The sequence below is a fragment of the Myotis nattereri genome (assembly GCF_964212035.1).
Source record: "Myotis nattereri genome assembly, chromosome: 4".
Classification (NCBI taxonomy): Eukaryota; Metazoa; Chordata; class Mammalia; order Chiroptera; family Vespertilionidae; genus Myotis; species Myotis nattereri.
The window spans coordinates 40,727,867-40,746,987 of NC_138079.1; the positions used below are offsets into that span (position 1 = coordinate 40,727,867).

The following is a 19,121-nucleotide window of genomic DNA, read 5'->3' on the forward strand; positions in this document are numbered from 1 at the left end:
TTATGGTAGATGTACAAGTTCAACTTGGTCCTGCTTAATTTATACAAGAGGACAGGGGCGTATATGGAAAGCCTGGGTTCTAGAACCTACACACCTGGATCTCACCTCCCTAGCTCTCTGAGCTGTGTTTTCCTCCTCCGTGAGTTAGGATTGTCTGTCCAGCAGATCAGTAGTTACCTGTCAGGCTGCTAGCACAAAGCCTTGTAAATTAACAAATGGCAGCTGCTGTGGGACGTGGCATTTTATGTCTGAAATACACTCGGGGTTTTAACATAGAGCATGTCTTCAGCTGTAGACTTCATGGCTGAAGTTTTAGCACATAGATGGGCAAACTCTAGACTCATTTTGCATATCATTTTAACCCTTTCCCCGGCCGGCCCGCCCTCTGGTCGAACTCCCAGAAGAACTCTAGTTGAGGGGACAGTTTGCATACTATGCTTTTACTATATAGGATATATTCTCAAAGTGTTTCCCTGCAAATTACTTTCTATTACAAAGAGAAAAACAGTAAATGTAGAGTGGAGAAACTTGGCACACATCCCCTTAACCAAGTGATTAAAGTTAACATTACATAATGTCACATGTTGATACAAACCAAATTCACATGCCTCCTGATGGGAGTTTTGGGTAGTTTTAAGTGCCCAAAGTGCATGAACAGCATAGAATCATGGGGAAAGATCAGACAAATCTAAACTGGTGGACATTCTACATAATTAATGGTCTGTAATCTTCAAAACCATAAGCTCAACAAAGACAAGGGCTGATAACTGTTTGAGATTACAGGAGGCTAGAAGGACAGCAGCAAAAGCATGGGACAAAAAGAAAGCTGAAGAGGACATGACCAGGACAAGTGGTGAGACTTGAATATGGACTGCGAATTGGATAATAGTGTTGTATTAATATTAAATTTCCTGATTTGGATAATTGTTCCGAGGTCATGCCCTTGTTCTTAAGGAAAGCACACAATAAAATAAAATATACTGGGGAGTAGGTGGGGAGGGAAATTGTAGCCTAGGGCTAGGGATCTGACATTTGTCATTATGTTCTTAGCTATTGGTCTGCTTACCCTTGTCCCAGCATGCCCTTGGGAGAGGCATGGAGGCTAACAATAGGGACAGGCATTTCCTTTGAGCAGAGGTGGAATGCTAAGTAGAATGAGAATGTCTCATTATTACCTTTAGAATGAATGAGTAAGAATTGTAAAGAACTGATGAGGACCCTAGGAACAATGTTTGAGACCTGAATGTGGCAAGTCTTGACTTCTCTGTGGAGTATTTTATTCAGTTTTATTTTTTTAACAGCCTCCCAAGTGAATGGAAATATGAGAATAGCATTTTGCCTTTTTGAAAGTATTTTTCTATACTGAAGCTAATCTTAAGCCATTAAATACTGTTAAAGAGGAGGCAGATTTAAAAGTGTTCCCATTTAGGAGATGAGGAAGTAAGACCCAGAGAAGATGAGTGAGTGACTTGCTCTAGGTGGTGCCTCCCAGACTAGACATTTATCCCTTGGCCTTCTGGGACCATTGGTTCTGTGTATTTTTTTTTATAGAAACTTAAGAAAATATAAAAAAGCAAACATACCTTCTCTGGTATAGATTAACAGTACTTCCCATCTTAAAAAGAGGATTAGACCAGAGAGATGCCATTTTTAATTTGAAACTCCTTGGTTCTATGAAATTGGTTAGCAAAGCTAAATTTGACTCCAGACCTATGTGCTGAGCCCTCTGGATATTCCCAAATTCATCACAGTAAGGCCTGGGTAGTCTGGTGTCTTAGGACCCTTCCCATGGTGTGTGAGCAACAGGGTGTGTTGTTCTGTTTCAGAATGAATTGAAGGGCGAGACCCTCAGGCCAGTAGTCTCACTTGCTGGAAGCCGCTGTGCAGAATGGTGAAGGGTGAGGTGATGGAGCTGGAGCACCAGCCTGTGCATCTTGGCTGTGCCACTTGCCAGCTGTGGACTCTGGGCAAGGATAATAATGAAGACCACGGTAAAGATAATAGAACCTGCCTCATAGGGTTAATATTTGGAATTAAGTGAGTTGATATTTGCAACAAAGTTAGGACAGTATCTGGCTTATAGAAAGTGCTATGTAAGCATTTTATGAAATTGTGGTAAAATATACATAATTTTACTATTTTAACCATTTTTTTAGGTGTGCAGTGCCATGGAATTAAGTACCTTCACATTGATGTTCAATCACCACCCATCCATCTCCAGAACTTTTCGTCTTCTCAAACTAATGCTTTGTACCCATTAAACACTTAAGTCCCTATTTATACCTCCCAGCAGCACCTGGCAACTACCACTCTACTTAACGTTTCCATGAATTTGAAATACTATTCCAGCCTGAATACCTCATGTTAGTGGAGTCATACAATGTTTGTCCTTTCGTGACTGGCTTATTTCACTTAGCATAGTGTCCTCAAGCTTCATTCATGTTGGAGCATGTGTCAGAAGTTCCTTCCTTTTTAAGGCTGAATAATAATCCATTGTATGTATTGTCCACTAATGGTCATTGGCATCAATAGGAGCCCCCGATTTGGGTTGCTGTGACAAAGGAAACTTTATTCTGTGCAAACAGTTGAATTGTGATACAGCAGTGCTGCGAGAATAGCACAGCTGTGGAACAGCTCACAGCATGGCTGGGAGGCAGCTTGGGAACAAGGCAACCCTGGGGCCAGGCCCCTCTCCAGCTATACAGCCCTGCTGTGCTCTGGTCTCTCCACCTGCTCTGCACTGGTCTGCTCTGCTCCTGTGAGACATCTTTAGTGCTTCATTCAGCTCCAGCCAGGAAACAAAGTCTTTATTCTTTGGTGAAGAGGGAAAGTGCACTCTCCAAGCCAGAGGACTTATAGACAGAAATCGTTGCCCCTGGTCCCTGATTGGTCCCTCCTCATGCAAATGAGCATTCCAAATCCTCACACTTTGAATGGTTCAAAAGGCACTGTCCTGACTGGTCAGAATGCAGATGCTCTGATTGGTCATTGAAGAGGGATGGGGATTATAACTGCACAGCTCCAATTGGATGGGGAAAGCCTCAGCCCTATTAATTGAAATACTGTTCTATGAAGTCCTTTACAAGGACTGGCTCCGGTGGCAGGAACACAGAGCAGGCAGACAGTTCAGAGTCTGAGGCAGGCAGCTTAGTGCTGGCTTTCCTCTGAATTATGGGTTGTGTGAGAGGCCCCTATTTAGGAAAGGCTACTAGGCTCTGCTTTTAAATATAAGCCCAGTTAGCCTCTGGGAGTCCTTCTTGGCAAGTGTCTTCTTGCACGGTCTATAGCACATTTTATCTGTTTATTTGTTGATGGGCACTTGGGTTACTTCTACCGTTTGGCAATTGGAAATAATGCTTCTGTGAACATGGGTGTACAAATATCTGTTCAAGTCCCTGCTTTCGCTTCTTTTGGATATATACCCAGAGTGGAATTGTTGAGTCATCTGGTAATTTTGTGTTTCGTTTTTTTGAAGAATCACCATACTGTTTTCCACAGGGTTGCACTATTTTACTTTTCTACCAGCAATGTACACAGGTTCCAGTTTTTTCACATTCTCATTGATACTTGTTAATTTATGTCTTTTTTTTTTTTTTTTAGTATAAGCGTTCTTATATATAAAAATATTAGAATTTTTTTAATATATATTTTATTGATTTTTTACAGAGAGGAAGGGGGAGAGATAGAGAGTTAGAAACATCGATGAGAGAGAATCATCGATCAGCTGCCTCCTGCACATCTCCTACTGGGGATATGCCCGCAACCCAGGCACATGCCCTTGACCGGAATCGAACCTGGGACCTCTCAGTCCACAGGCCGACGCTCTATCCACTGAGCCAAACCGGTTTCGGCTAGAATTTTTTTTAACAACCAGTAGTCTAATATTTAGTGTCTGTTAAGTTGTTGTCTTAGTCTTTTTAAAGAGAGAGAGGCATGAATAAAATATTTTTACTAGATAAGATTTGGGAAATCTGGCTAATCAGATACTGGTTCAAATGTTTACCAGCAAAACTTGTACCAGAACCCTTATTTTGTGTTTCCTGCCAACCCCCCACCCCCCGCAGTATATGCACTGCACTCTAGTTTTAAGGAGAAAGACAATTCATAATAAATAAGCTTATGGCAAGAACTTACTTAGAAACAAAGCACTTTTGGGTTTATGTGCTATAGTCTGTAAAAGGTAGGTTTACGCAGTTTTATCTACCAGATTGGACCAAACCTACCTTCCAAGAGTTTTGTACAACCTGAGTGAAGAACAGACGTGGGGCACCCAGCGTAAAACCAGTCCATCCCTGAAAAAAGATGTGGAAAAACAGATGGGATGAGAAAGTTCTGTTCCTCTTTCCCTCTTGGCATGCTTTCCTACTGTGTCAGCGGGTGCTGTGGGCACCACTGCATTGAGAGGAGTACGTCCATTCCCGGTTCCAGAGCGTGCTGTGGGTCACAGCGAGGGGTGCTGCAATGGGGCATAGCCAGACCCTCCAGGGCAGCTGGAATAAGTGGGTGGAGTGCGTCTGATGAGATGCTTCCCAGAATGACACCTCCCAGCTGGTTCTCTAAGCTGCCTGCACATTTGCAGCCAACTGTGAGCTAAGCTGACGTCAGTGCCTGATACCCCCACACCACTAACTTGGTCACTGGTGGTATGCGGGCTGTGCAGCCTGCAGGGTACCCATGGACATCTGCTTGGAATGCCAATTCTACTAAGTCTGGAGGTGGGAACTCCTTGTATTTTAAATACTGAAACACAGTTCACTTGTGGAGAAGAATGCAAACTGGATGATCTTTTTTCAAGTATGAGCCTGAAATGAGACAATTCATGTTTATTGGGCATTGAGCTGTGCCCCTAGGTACTTCTCCTCACCCCCAGTTCTTTCTATGTGTTTACTCTCTTCTGCATTATTTTTCTATGGAAAGGCTCACTGATGTACGGCTTGGGAAGCCTGGAGGTATGTCAAGGTCAAAGAGGGCCCAGAAAGGCTGGTTTGCATCTGCTGAAGGCAGGGTGCTGGTTAGGAGTCCAACTACTGCTAGACTATGCTTTCTTTCTGCATCAATTTGTTATTTCACTTATATGATTGTATGTGCTCTCTTTCCTCCTGACATGATAAGAGGGAGGAAAGGCTGGGTTAGGGGAGGGTTTGGAGTGGCCCAAGACCATTCCTAAGGAATCCACCTAAGCTGCAGAGTTGGCGTGCTGCTCAAGGCTCTCGGGTAAGTGGTAACATCCGATGGCAGTGGATGGAGCACTGGGAGAGGGAATGAGGAATCAAAGATGGTGAGGAGCAGACTGAGGGCTGTTTCTTTAATCTTCATCCCATTTCCCAGGATGCAACTCTGAAGATGTTCCGAGTGAAAGCAAATCCTTGATGACCCTGAATACTGGTGACCTGGAAAAAGGAGGAACTTGGTCTGGGTATTTAGATTAACAGTTATTACAGTAATTGACGTCACTGATTTAACAACCCATGCCCAATGAACTCTACGTGTTCTATAGCAATTATGTGTGTTATTCGATGTAGCAGGTTAACTTTGTTGAATGAGCTTTTAGCAATAAAAGGAACTCTGCCCAGCTTCGTGATTGTGAGCTATCATCTGGTCTATGCACTGTCATCAAACAACCTGTAGTCTTTTCAGCTGCACTGCTGAGAAACAGCTGTGAAATGTCCTGGGCAGCCTGTCTGTTCTTCTCAAGAAGTTTAGAGACCTTTGGAAGGGTGGGGAGGGGAGGAGTGGAGACTGTGGGCTGAGGGAGGGGACAGGAGACAAAGCACAAAAATGCATCTTGAGGTGAGTGTAGTTTCCACATTCTTGTCTTTACTTCTCTAGGTGTGTTGCCCAACTTTCTCTCACCTCCTTCAACCCCCACTTCAAACTCTTAATCTAGAAAACTAGCTCTGATTAATCCCATCATGGAATAATCTTTCTTTCCCTTGGTTTTTCTGTTCTTTGTCCTATAATTAGTTTGTCTTAAAGGGGTTTTCTAACCTTTCTCCAGTGTTGAATATGTGTTTTGTTAGATGGTAAACTATTAGGGGCACAGAGTCTTTTCTCACACCCATCTCATCTCTTCTTTCTACCCCTGACCTGCACTGCATTATTTAGCCATTAGTTAGAGACTTTGCCACATACCAAAAGAAACACATTCTGCTGTTGTTGTATTTATTGGTTTTAATTATAAGACACTTGGAAGCATTTTAGGACTCTGCATCTCCATAATTCTCTGCCAGCATTTTGCACCTAGTGGATCAATAATAAGAAAAAATTTCTTTCCTCATTTGGCTTTATAATCGTGGCCACTTCTGCTGCACAAATGCTAGCAGGGCTCTCATGGCTGGAGTAGAAACAATGACTTAATTCTGAAATTATATTCAAATCCTCTAAGGAACTAGTGGCTGATGCACACATTGGCTACTTCCTCTGACCTACAGGAGACCTGCGGGCCAGGGGATTTACCTACAGAACCATGGGCCATTCCCAGCCAGAAAGAAATGCCTGAAGAAGATCAGTCACTCATTTGAATCTGAAGCAGAAGAAAATGAATTATATTTAAGGTGGTTGCTGTCCTGGATGTTGTCTAAAGTTTGAGCTTTGGGCTAAAGAAAACCTTGGCATCTTTCATTGTGTTTACAAGGACATCCATTTTTCTAAACTCAGGACAATGTACTTTCTAAGGGCAGTGGTACTTCATGTTAGAACAGAAAGCTCACAACAAACCAAAGCCAGAATGTTTCTGGCTTTGCTGTCCAATGGGATAAATTCTTTTGCACAAGAGAGCTCTTCCCAGGGTATTCTATACACTTTGCAAGCAATTTACAAAATCATGGTTTGTGTACATTCTCCTCAGCCTGCAGGCTTGATGTTATGTTAGCTTCACTCACTCTTGCCAACTCAACTCCCTTCCCACATTAGCCATTCCATTTCTTCCTATGGCTCCCTGTACTGTTGACATAAAAGAATAAAAATGTGTTTGCTCTAATATAATAGGGGACCTCCGAAAGTTCAGTAAAAACTAAACAAACACCAAGAGTTGGTTTTAAATACAAACCAGCTCTGTACTCTAGTTCTGGGGCCTTGAGCAAAGCCCTTACCCCGTTTTAGCCTTAGTCAAGTGGTCACAATAATAGTTGTCCATTTATCTGATGGGGCTGCTGTAGTCATATGAGATCACTTACATGGTAGCACTTTATAAATGTACATATGATTTGTATGAAACAGGAGAGCCCGGCATTTTTGGTTCAAGTCCTGCTGCTTGATGTTGGCACCATATGTGGTGTTTTATGGTTCCTTACAAGCTCCAATTCTCACAAAACCTAAATGTGTGAGCTGATGCCTGTCCTACTTAAAACCAGAGAAGCTTTTTTGCTCATGAGAATTGACCTATACTGCTTTAGTCTAAAGTCAAGTTGAATTGTATTCTTGATCCATGACTCTGTTGTCATCATTTCTCCATTTGCATAGCATGATCCACTTGAGAGCTGAGTTTTTGGCATTTTTTAAACATTGACTGCCCTGAATCATGTGTTAATTCACACTCACTAACAAACAGCATATGCTTGCATTAATAGTGTCCTTCTGTTCTACATCACAGCCTTTTAATTGAGTCTGTTATATTAGTTAAACTTCTCTTCTAATATAAGTTTAGTTTTAAGTCAGCTCCCAAGTATATCCCTAGGACAGTGGGGTGCTTCCATGTTTTTTTTTTTCTCTTTAATTATATAGACACTTCTCTTTCTGGAAATTGGCATATTGGGGTGACTTCCTGGTGCTGAGCCATGTGCAGTTGCCACCTCCACCATCTGAAGTCACAAAATGAGTTGGCTGCAGTTTGTTGACTTCCCTTTTCTTCCCCCGTACCATGCTCTTCATCATCCTGTTCATTCTCTTGCCAAAGTCTGCCTTGCAAAGCATCACCGTGTTTTTCTCTCTTCTTCCTAATTCAGACTTGTAAGGTTTCATGTCATACAGGCTTGTTGCACCTTCTCTGCTTTTTCCAATTCAGGTTCCTACATTCATTCCATCTCACTTATGTCTTACCCTGCCTGTTCTCTCTCATCAACTTACCATACCAAGCTCTTTACACTGTTAAGGCCTTTCAACAGAATATCAAGCATTAATCATATTCCCCTCTGCTGTCTTTGAACTGTTATTTTTTTTTTTTTACACAATCTGTCTATATATTCATTGTAAATCTTAAATGACTGATTTTTTTCTTAAAAGTTCAAATGTATCAATTAGCTGCATGAAAGGCCTTTTTTGCAATGGATATGGCATTAAGGCATACTCGTTATTTATATATAGAGGCCCGGTGCATGAAAATTCGTGCATTCGGGGGTATCCCTCAACCCAGCCTGCGCCCTCTTGCAGTCCGGGACCTCTTAGGGGATGTCCAATTGACAGCTTAGGCCCGGTCCCCAGGGGATCAGGCCTAATCTGGAAGTCAGACATCCCTTTGGCAAGCCCTAGAGCCCTTGGGGGATGTCCGAGTAAGGGAACAGGCCTAAGCCGTTAGTCGGACATCCTTAGCACTTCACAGAGGCGGGAGAGACTCCTGCCACCACCCCTGCGCTGGCCAGCCATGAGCCGGCTTCTGACTGAGTGGTGCTCCCCCTGTGTAAGCGCACTGACCACCAAGGGGCAGCTCCTGCATTGAGTGTCTGCACCCTGGTGGTCAGTGAGTGTCATAGCGACCGGTCGTTCCCTGTTGTTCCACCTTTAGAGTCAATTTGCATATTACCCTTTTATTATATAGGATATGTAAATGTTAGTTACAGAAAATTAAAATATTTTTCTGTAACTGAACATTAAAACTAATTTAATCTTTTGTTACTTCTGACATACACATACTATGATATAGAGCAGTGATGGTGAACCTATGACACACATGTCAGAGGTGACATGCGAATTCATTTTTTTGGTTGATTTTTCTTTGTTAAATGGCATTTAAATATATAAAATAAATATCAACAATATAAGTTTTTGTTTTACTATGGTTGCAAATATCAAAAAATTTCTATATGTGACACGGCACCAGAGTTAAGTTAGGGTTTTTCAAAATGCTGACACGCCGAGCTCAAAAGGTTTGCCATCACTGATATAGAGTATTTAGAAAATGGGTGATAGCCCTGAATGGTTTGGCTCAGTGGATAGAGCGTCAGCCTGTGGACCAAAGGGTCCCAGGTTCGATTCTGGTCAAGGGCATGTACCTTGGTTGCGGGCACATCTCCAGTAGGGGGTGTGTAGGAGGCAGCTGATCGATGTTTCTCTCTCATTGATGTTTCTAACTCTCTATCCCTCTCCTTTCCTCTCTGTAAAAAATCAATAAAATATATTAAAAAAAGAAAAGAAAATGGGTGATAATCAAAAAAGTTAAGGAAAAAAACCTCAGAGTCCTCCTTTTGGAAACAAGTGCTTTAATATTTTGGTCTTTTCTTTTAGGCTCCCTCCCCCTGAATTATAATGCATATAATAACATACCCTTATATAATTATAATTAAGAATACACACACACACACACACACACATTCAATGTATGTATATGTGTGTGGAATTAAAATTGTGGTGCTTTTCACAGTTTATTTAACTTTAAATACATTCAGTTTGCAAATTATATGGGAGATAGATGCTAAAGCCTCTAAAATTGAGTGTAATCAATTTTAGCTGATTATCTGTTATCTTTATTATATATAAATTTTATATTTTATAACATTTAATAGTTGAATTAATTTAACTATTAAGTAATTTATAATATATATTATTTTAAAATAAGATTTTGAAAAATACTCATACAACAGATTACTGGAGTAAGTAGCATTATTCCCATTTTACAGATGAGGAAACTGAACGTGTACTTAACTCATCCATGACTGTGACACTAATTATAGTCACTGCCCTTTCCACTCAGCCAACTCTTTTATAGCAGGTATTTTTGTCAGTTTAGGCAGAAATTCACCTTTTTGGGGGAAAGAGGAGGACGGCACAGATAACAAAGGTTAAATTTTCTCAAATGTGTTCTCAGCATTTATTGATCATATCACTTTGCTTATGATATACCATGTAAGTAGCATCATCTTTCTGCTGATTAGTGAGACATCAATAATAACTTCAATGGTGCCCTCAGAAGAGCCAAATGGTTGCCGGACCGATCATCCATTTACATGCAGGGAAGCTGTGGCACTTCAGTAGAGTAGAAAGAGCAGAACCTTGAAATCAGAGTTGTTTCCTATTCCAACTCTGCCATTTAACTGTCTTTATGATCTTAGAATTACCTAAACCTAAGTTAGCTAACCTCTCTAAGACTGTTTCCCATCAGAAAAATGGAGACTGAAATTCCCATCTTAAAAGGGATTGCAGGTTGTTTATAAAATATCTGACACATAGTGAGTGCTTATTAAATGTAAATCCCTTCTGTCTGCTATTTTTTATGCATGCATCACACAGAGCTTACATTGACTAGAGAAATATGACATAAGTGCATGAAACATATGCAGAAAAGAGTCCTATTCATAACCAAGAGGTTCTTTTGTTTTCTTACACCTACCTTTGAACTATTTATGATTTATTGTGTGTGTCTTTTTTCTCCTAATAGGCAAGGAAAAATTAGGCCAACTATTGTCTTTTATGGCTCCTAGCTTTGTAGATACAACTTCTGATATTCTGGCTTATTTGGGGTAGTTTTTGAGAGAATAGGGACAGTGTTAGCCCTGACTTACTGCTCTGTGGGAATAGCCCTGGGGACTGTCATTGTATAAATACACCTGCTAAGTCTGTTTAACAGTTGCAAAATATCATCATTCCCATGAGTTATTAAAGTTTAGATAAATGTCTGTGTCTTTAAAATATTCATTATCTATAGGGAACAGGGAGAATCATTGTAGGACTGGTTCTAAGTAATTTGAAGACTTTTGCACTGAGCATCTTAAACACTAAAAGCTCACACTTAAGTAGAGGTGGCTTGAATTCCTTTTCCTTTTAAAAATAGTAGGAGCTCATCTAGACTAAAGATATTACAATTGCATTCTGTAGTTTTAACTGTTAGACTTAAAAATCTTAAAACTGGTCTTAGAAACTTGATACTGTACTCCATTCTTCCTTATTGAGGTCTGTGTGGGATGATGGAGTGTGTAGGAGCAGGCAGTGAGCAAATGGAATTTCCCCATGCCTACTTAGTAGCAAAAGAGATGAGTTTTATCCCTGAAGTGTTTTCTGAAATTATCATTGTCTAAGAAACCCCAAATCTAGGAATCAGTGCCGTTAATTCTTCTCCCAAATTGAGCACAGTCTTAGACCCCTTCCTCCCATCCTAATCTGCACTCTGGTCCACCTCTGTATATGGGCTTTAACATCCTATGGTCTGCTCTGAGTTTCTAGAAAAAAAAAAACATATGTATGTATATATATATATATATATATATATATATATATATATATAATGTTTTTGCTATGATTAAGAATTTCTGACGGCCCTGGTGAGGTTGCAACGGCCCCAGTGAGGTTGAAACGGCCCCGGTGAGGTTGAGACGGCCCCGGTGAGGTTGAGATGGCCCCTGTGAGGCTGGAACGGCCCCTATGAGGCTGAGATGGCCCCTGGGAAGCTGAGAAAAATACCACATGAACTCACTCACTTATGGATAATAAGGACCATTATAGACTGATGAACAAAAATGGATACAGAGGCAGAGCAGCATTGAGCAGATTGTCAAACTACTGTGGGAAGCCTGGGGAGGGTTGGGGGTGGGTGGGTAGGAGATCAACCGAAGGATTTGTATGCATGCATATGAGAATAACTAATGGACACAAGACACTGGGGGGTGGGGGAGGCCGGGGGAATGTCAAGGGGGAAAAAAAAAGGAGACATGTTTAATACTCTAAGAAAAAAAAAAAGCATTTCTCAAACTTATAACCTTGGCCTCCACTTGGACAATAGGTCATGAATGAAGGAAGGTGAGGCTAATTTGTGTGGTTGGAAGGACAGTGGGCCATATATATACTATGACAGACATTCTTGTTCAAATATATGTTAGACATTCTTGTCCAAATTTTCACAGTAAACCAAAATTTGTTTTACTCTCATGTGTGTGATTTAGCAATGAGATCCTGTTCTGAAAAGGTGTCCTGAGTTTTTTTTACCAGCTTGATAGAAACAGGTGGCATCTTAGGTGCTCAAGCATGACCACATGATCACATTAAGGGAGATGACCAGCCCCTTACACCTGTGTATAACCTGAAAATCCTCTGAAGTGTGTATTGATTTACAACTTCGGAGAATTAGTAGGAATGTGTGATGGGGGAGAAGTTCCAGGAAAGGGGTGAAGGTCGGGCTTTAAATAAAGTTCACCTTCCCCTGGGACCAGGACTGTATGGCTGTGTTACCATCAGGGCATTGGGCTTGGGAGGACTAACCCTGTGAGAGAAACAACATCTCTGCCTTTCAAGCTGAGCACACCACTCAGCAGCCTTTACTGAGCACCTGCTATAACCTGGCGCTTGTTAAGGATGTCGCGATGGATGAGATGTGAGTCCCTGTACTGAATGTCTCATAATTTTGGTGACTTGATGAAGCCGCCTGTGTTTTTAACACGTGAAGGAGCAGTCTCTATCGTTTCAGATTTTTTTCCGTGCCTGTGACTATGTATCTGGTTGCTAAAAACTTTTAGGTTTGCTCATTTTTCAAAAGAAATTCAGTTCAGGGAAGTTTGATCATGTGGTTCTTTAAAGTTTAAGATTAAGTGCCTGTGAGATGCTTGGGGAGGCTAGTGTGAAGCCAGAATATATTACAGGGCAAGTTTACCGAGTGTATCAGCTTACTGGAAATTTTGGACTTTGGATTCTCTCATTTTTATATTCCAGTCCCGTCTCCTGCCCCAGTTTTAGGGCCTTGGAATCAGGTTTTTTCCTTTTAGTGCCTCCTTTGGGATATACTATATGCCATCTCCGGTAGCCATTTTTTAAGTAGTGAGAGGGGAGATTTTCATTTAGATATTTTTTCCCAGGTAAGAGCTGTTCCCAACTCTCAAACGGTCCAATACACGTTTGAATTGAATTACATACCCGAGGATATTCAGGGTTCCTTACAGAAATTTTGAGGCATACAAAAGAATAGTGTGTACATAAAATGCTAAATTGTGGCATGTTTCCATAAATTAGTGATTCATATCATATTCCTAATCTGCTTTTCCTTAAAGGGACATGCCTTAAATAATACTGTTTCATGAAACAGAGATTCCCAACCCTAGTTTTTGTGATTCTTGCTGACTCTCCCTCCATTGTATCCCCACCTACCTAAGCCTCCTGTAATTATGCCAAACTCTCCATTGTTTATAATTTTAAAAAACTTCACGAGGGACCTGGTGTGTCATTTCTATCACTTTGTGTCCAGGCCCTAGAACAGATTAGCACAAAGCAGCCACTGAAATATTTGTTGAACAAAGGAATTTTAATGCAAAGGCCGTGGTGGCCTTGGTTTCTCTGTGTATAACCTGTGAAGGGAACAGATAGAATAGCTGAAATTAACAAATAACCATGCCAACTCCTTAATGAATGAGGTAGGTCTTGGGCTATTTTTACACTGGATTTTGTGGGTGTTCTTTGGGAGATGGACTTCTTAATGTTCCTTCGGTCTTTAACTTATATAATTCTATTTCAATACCTTCTCTACCAACTCACTCTCATTCTGCTTCTTAAACTTTGTGTAGTCCCTATATTGTGATTTCCATGGAAAGTTATTGTGCCCTGGCTGGTTTGGCTCAGTGGATAGAGTGTCCCAGGTTTGATTCCTGTCAAGGGCACATGCCCGGGTTGTGGGCTCTATCCCTAGTAGGGGGTGTGCAGGAAGCAGCCCATCAATGATTCTCTCCCATCGTCAATGTTTCTATCTCTCTCTCCCTGTTCCTTCCTCTCTGAAATCAATAAAAATACATTTTAAAAAAAGAAAGTTATTGCTTTAAAATACCATCTTTTAGCCAACATTAGCTAACATTACAAATGGCATTTTGTGAGTTGATAATCCTTCAGGAAGTTGTGTTCTTCACAATGTCCTCATGTTTCTTAGGATTCAGAGCAGCCAATAAACATGAAATTTGAGAGGAAATTGCAGCTAATTAAGTTGCTTTAAAATAAAAACAATTCTGAAGGCACTTAAATGATCTGACCTTAGGTTTGGCCTTGAGGAGCACATTCCCCGGCTCACTCAGATCTGGCAGTAGCATGGCACTGGGCAAAGCCGGGGCAGCAGTGCGGAGGGACTTTCATCCCAGCCCGGGCTCTGCCGTTGACCCAGCAAATGACCACAGACGGTCCCTTCCCCTTGAATGACCCCAGTTTCCCCATTTGTAAGAAAGAGATAATGCCTATCTCTCAGGGTGATTATGAGAACTACACAATAACATGGAAAAGTGCTTTATAGATGGTAAAGTCATGCTTAAGTGAATTCCTTTATCAGCTTCATGATGGCCCTTTAAATGGCAGGGTTATTATCCATGCCTGTGGCTCTTATCAGAAGTTACTATTTAGTAACTCCTGAGTAATGCAGAAATATTTGCAGGCAACCTCTGTGGCTCAGAAGGAGCTGTGTTTGCTATGATTAAGACTTTCTCAAACTCATAACCTTGGCCTCCACTTTGACAATAGGTCATGAATGAATGAAGGAAGGTGAGGCTAATGTGTGTGGTTGGAAGGACAGTGGGCCAGGTATGTGATCCAGTGGACCAGATCAGAAGGGAAGGAAGGGCGGGAGGGTGGGTAAAAGGAAACCCCATGAGGGCAAACATGTTTTGTTTGTTGGTTCACTGGCCTATTCCTCGTGCTGTCACTCATGCCTACTCCATAGAATCTGTGAATTAAACATTAGTTAAATGAAGTCTGTGTAATGGTACTATATTTGCTCCGTCAGTGACCACACCCTTATTTTATTCAGTGTAAATAGGCAATTAAAACTTCCCCACATAGATACTTTAGAGCCCTTTTATTAATCTTTCATAATAAGGAATTGTTTGGTCATTAAATATTTTTATGGAGCATGTAGCCTGTGCTGGACACCATGAGGACACAAACTTGTTTTCTAGGAGTTTTCTATTAAACAAGGCAATGCAGGAGGTGCCAGGAGGGAGGGCATTTTGAGCAGGAACAATGAGGAAAGACTGGGAAGGAAGTGGCCTTTGAGTTGAGTGTTAAACATAGGTAGAATTCTATCAGCTGTGGTCAGTATGTGCAATTGCAATTTAAGGTTTTGTGGATGTTTTAATTAAAACATTAAGTCAAATCTTCTCATTGGACAGGGTGATGTCAGAGTTTGAGAGCCCCCTCAGTCTCTCCTGGGCTAATAGAATCTTGCATAGGTTGCGGAATCTTACAGTCAAGAGCAGAGGCCTGGGGACTGAGTGCTGCTAGGGCTTCTGCCTCCTTAAGGTGGGTTGGCTAAGGCTGGAAGGAGCAGCAGCTAAGAGGGAAGATGGCAGTGAGATTGCCTCCGTTGGCCCACACTTAACAGTTGGGGAGAGTAGACTGAGCACATGGACTCCCACTAAGAGTTTTGTATTATTTCCAAACTTAGATGTGCCAGAAGGTACTATAAAATGAAAATACCCTGTTAAAAATGGGAGACAGATTTGGACTGAAATTAAAATGAGAAACTGGAAGTCCTGGGGATTAACCATTAGGAACAGTGGAGGTGGAGGATTAGGTGATACTATATGGGCATGCAAGGTGAGGTATCGTCTGAGAAAACACAGGATGAGAAAAATCATAATTTGCAAAGTATACTCATTAGCAGTGGTCCTCAACCTTCTGGCCCTTTCAATACAGTTCCTCATGTTGTGACCCAACCATAAAATTATTTTCGTTGCTACTTCGTAACTGTAATGTTGCTACTGTTATGAATCGTAATGTAAATATCTGATATGCAGGATGGTCTTAGGCGACCCCTGTGAAAGGGTTGTTCGACCGCCAAAGGGGTTGCGACCCACAGTTTGAGAACCGCTGCATTAGAGGGTGAAGGTTAACTCATGTAGTGAGGATTCGCTGGAACATAATTTTTCAGCAAATATTTGTGTGCTCTGTGTGCAAGGAACCATGATTGATGTGAGAGAGATGTCAAGGTGAATCAGAAAGAATCCTTTCCTCTAAAGATTCCCCACTTTGGACAGGCAGACCTGACAGTTACAGTGGGGGCTTTTGTGATGAGTGATGTAATAAAAATACGAACCAAAGTGCTCAGGAGAGTGGATGGATTTTGACTTTGAAATCCTTCAAGATGCTTGAGAAGATGTCAAAGATGTCACGCATAGAAGGAGGGACAGGGCTTTCCAGGCAGAGACAGGGTGGAGAGCAAGAGCACTCAAACCTGAAAGGTTGTGGTGTGGCCCTGAAACATGGCACTGCTTGGAAGGGGTGGCTGAAATGTCAGCTTTGTGAAGGGGTGGAGAGGGAAAGTGTTCTAGAACTTTGTTCTGTAGGAAATGGGGATCCATTGAAGGTTTGAGACAGAGTAGCATCAGTTGGACTATGTATTAGATGTTTCTGGTGGCCCTGGGGAGAATGGGTAGAGGAGGGGGTGTGGCTGGAAGGCTACCTGAGAGTTGTTGAAATTGAGTTCAGGGGAGAGGAGGCTGGAATTTTGCAGGGGAGGGGCAGAGGAGGGTTGTTTGAGAGTTTTTGTACTTTTCCTAAACCTGAGCGCTCTCTTCTAAAATTAAATCAGATTCAGTTTATTAAGAAAAAGAAGTTGCTTTTGACAAATACAAATCTTTGTATTGGTATCATTGGGCTGGGAGGAGGTCTCCCTGTTTAAAGGAACGGAGCCACATGGGTGGAAATTCCTGCTCTTGTGGGCTGGCTCTGGTTGTATACCAGTCTGTCCTGGCGCTCTTCTCACCTCTCTCGGCTTCCGCTGGTTTCTTTTCCTCCTTATCCATAAACAGAGGCTTTCCCCAAAGTGCTTCCAGGCATTTTTATTTTTTTCATCCCATCCAAGTATTTCTAGCCCTGATGTTTCTGCCTTCCACCTGGGCAAATGAACTCTCAAACCTGTTGCCTCACCTGGAGGGTGGGATGAATTATCTGCCTATAGAATCATGAGACTTGACTGAGAAACTGCATAGAAAACATTTTTCCTAAGGCTTTGAAACAAAATACATGCTTAACAAATAAGTATCTACTACATATTTTAATCCTTTGGGGGTTTGGTATTATTTTTAGTTCTTACGTGTTTAGCATTGTATTTGCTCCAATTAGAGTTCAGAATTCGATCTAAATTTCTTTCGACTGCCAAAATGATATTTTGGACTCCTCATCAGTAGGTCATAGGATTTGTCTTTCTTACGGATGGATGGGTGACCTTCGCATTCTTATCTCTTCTGCTTGGGACCAGGAGTCTATTTATGAAAATGGGTGACTGGAACTAGCAGCTAGGGAACAAAAAAGCAAACACTGACATTCCTACCCCATATGATCGTCCTGCTCTACACACACATTGTCTTCCTCAGATGAGTAATCTGACAAACAAGGAACCAAATTCATTTCATAGCCATCAGAATTAAAGTTGAGGGTTGAAGAGAGAAAGGGGGTCCTGTTTATGAGAAAGGAGCGTTGCCATGTAAAGAGACAGCGGGCTTGCTGATGTGGCCATTGACTGCGGTGGGTGCTGTTGAGCTTGTGGCCGGAGGAAGTGCAGTCAGGAAATGGGGAGGCTGCCTTCTCTACAGAAAAGCAAAGCTGCAGCATGGGCTTTTATATACTAGGCTTGTGTTGGAATAAAGAGGGTGGGATTGAAAATTCTCTTCACTTGCTGTATACATTGCTTTTTGCTTCTGGATAGCTGTTGACCAGGAAAGTTAGTCTCAGAAAGGCTGAGAAATAAGTGAGGGAGAAATTTTAGAGCCTTTGGCATCTGTAAAATAGGATTTGGGTTGGAGGCGAAGCCTTAATTCTTCTAGGAGTGGGAAAACACAGGTCTTTGTAGATTCTTTGTTCAATAACAGAATTTTCAGGATGGTCCCAGCTGAGCCACTGGACCAATTCCACAAGCTTGTGAATGGAAGTTGTTTTAAGTAGACCATGGTCTAATTGATTTGAGGTTGTCTAACTCCTATGGCATCATGTTTGTGAAATCTGATAGCTGTTCTCATCATGTTATTTAGTAGTTTCAGCCTGTACTTTAGTATTGCTTTTTGTTGTTGTTATTGTTAGAGATAATATAATATTGTAAAACTCAAAGCAAATTTGTTTCTATGCTTGGCATTACAGTACCCTGTGTCTCACTGTTCAATATTGAACTGCATGTGAGTTTTTTAGTTGATTGTCTCAGGTGTTTAGCTGATGAACACTGCCCTGACAGTAATGCGATGTTATCCTCTGTTTCCAGCTATTGTGGATGATGAAAGGCTCTCTGCAGAGGAGATGGATGAGAGGCGGCGGCAGAACATCGCTTATGAATATTTGTGCCACCTAGAGGAAGCCAAAAGGTGAGATCCAGACTTGGCCTATTTGTGTACCTTCTCTTGGAGATAAGCTTTGGGGTACTATACTTTTAATAACTCATCTGCACTCTTATTGGTAGGAGGGCAACGGAGAACTACCTATTTTTTGTAAATGATCAAGCAGAATTGAGAAAAAGTTACTACCACAGCCAAGGCCAAGGCACCAGGGAAAGAACTGTTCCTTTTCCTTCTTCAGGGCCTCCCAGGAAATCTCTGGGCAAGTTGCAGATTATTTGAAATTTCTCATCTCCCTCGCTTGGATGTGGGGGAGCAGCAAAGACTTACATCAACTCCCTTTCCCCCAGAGCTTCCTCAGATCTTTTCCCCACCTTTACCCCAATGATTATACTAGTAAATGCCCAATAGGACAATAGCATTTTGGACTGAAGTCCATTGGTCACTAAGCTAGAGGGTAGGTTTATGACAGCAATCTCCTTTGTAATTCATGGGTGTGTGACTACTTAGGCTATGTTCTCCAAACTCACACTGACTCTTAGACTTCTTAGATTATAAGTAAATGTTGGGTTCTCCAAGGAGAAAGTGCAGATAAAGAAGATATTTGCACTTCGGCTTCTGTGCCAGAGGAATCGGAACTTTGTCCTTTGCATACTGCAGTGCTCATAGGCCGTGAGTTAGATTCTGGTTAAT

At 41.6% G+C, this 19,121-nt stretch overlaps 1 protein-coding gene across 1 annotated transcript in view; it reads left to right on the forward strand.

The window, feature by feature from the left end:
- IQGAP2 (IQ motif containing GTPase activating protein 2) overlaps nucleotides 1-19,121 on the forward strand; it is a 268,671-nt gene that overhangs the window by 28,668 nt on the left and 220,882 nt on the right. Inside the window, exon 2 of the mRNA XM_081088634.1 lies at nucleotides 18,359-18,458. Within this exon, the coding sequence (XP_080944760.1) occupies nucleotides 18,359-18,458 (100 nt within the window). The remainder of the gene's footprint in view (nucleotides 1-18,358; nucleotides 18,459-19,121) is intronic.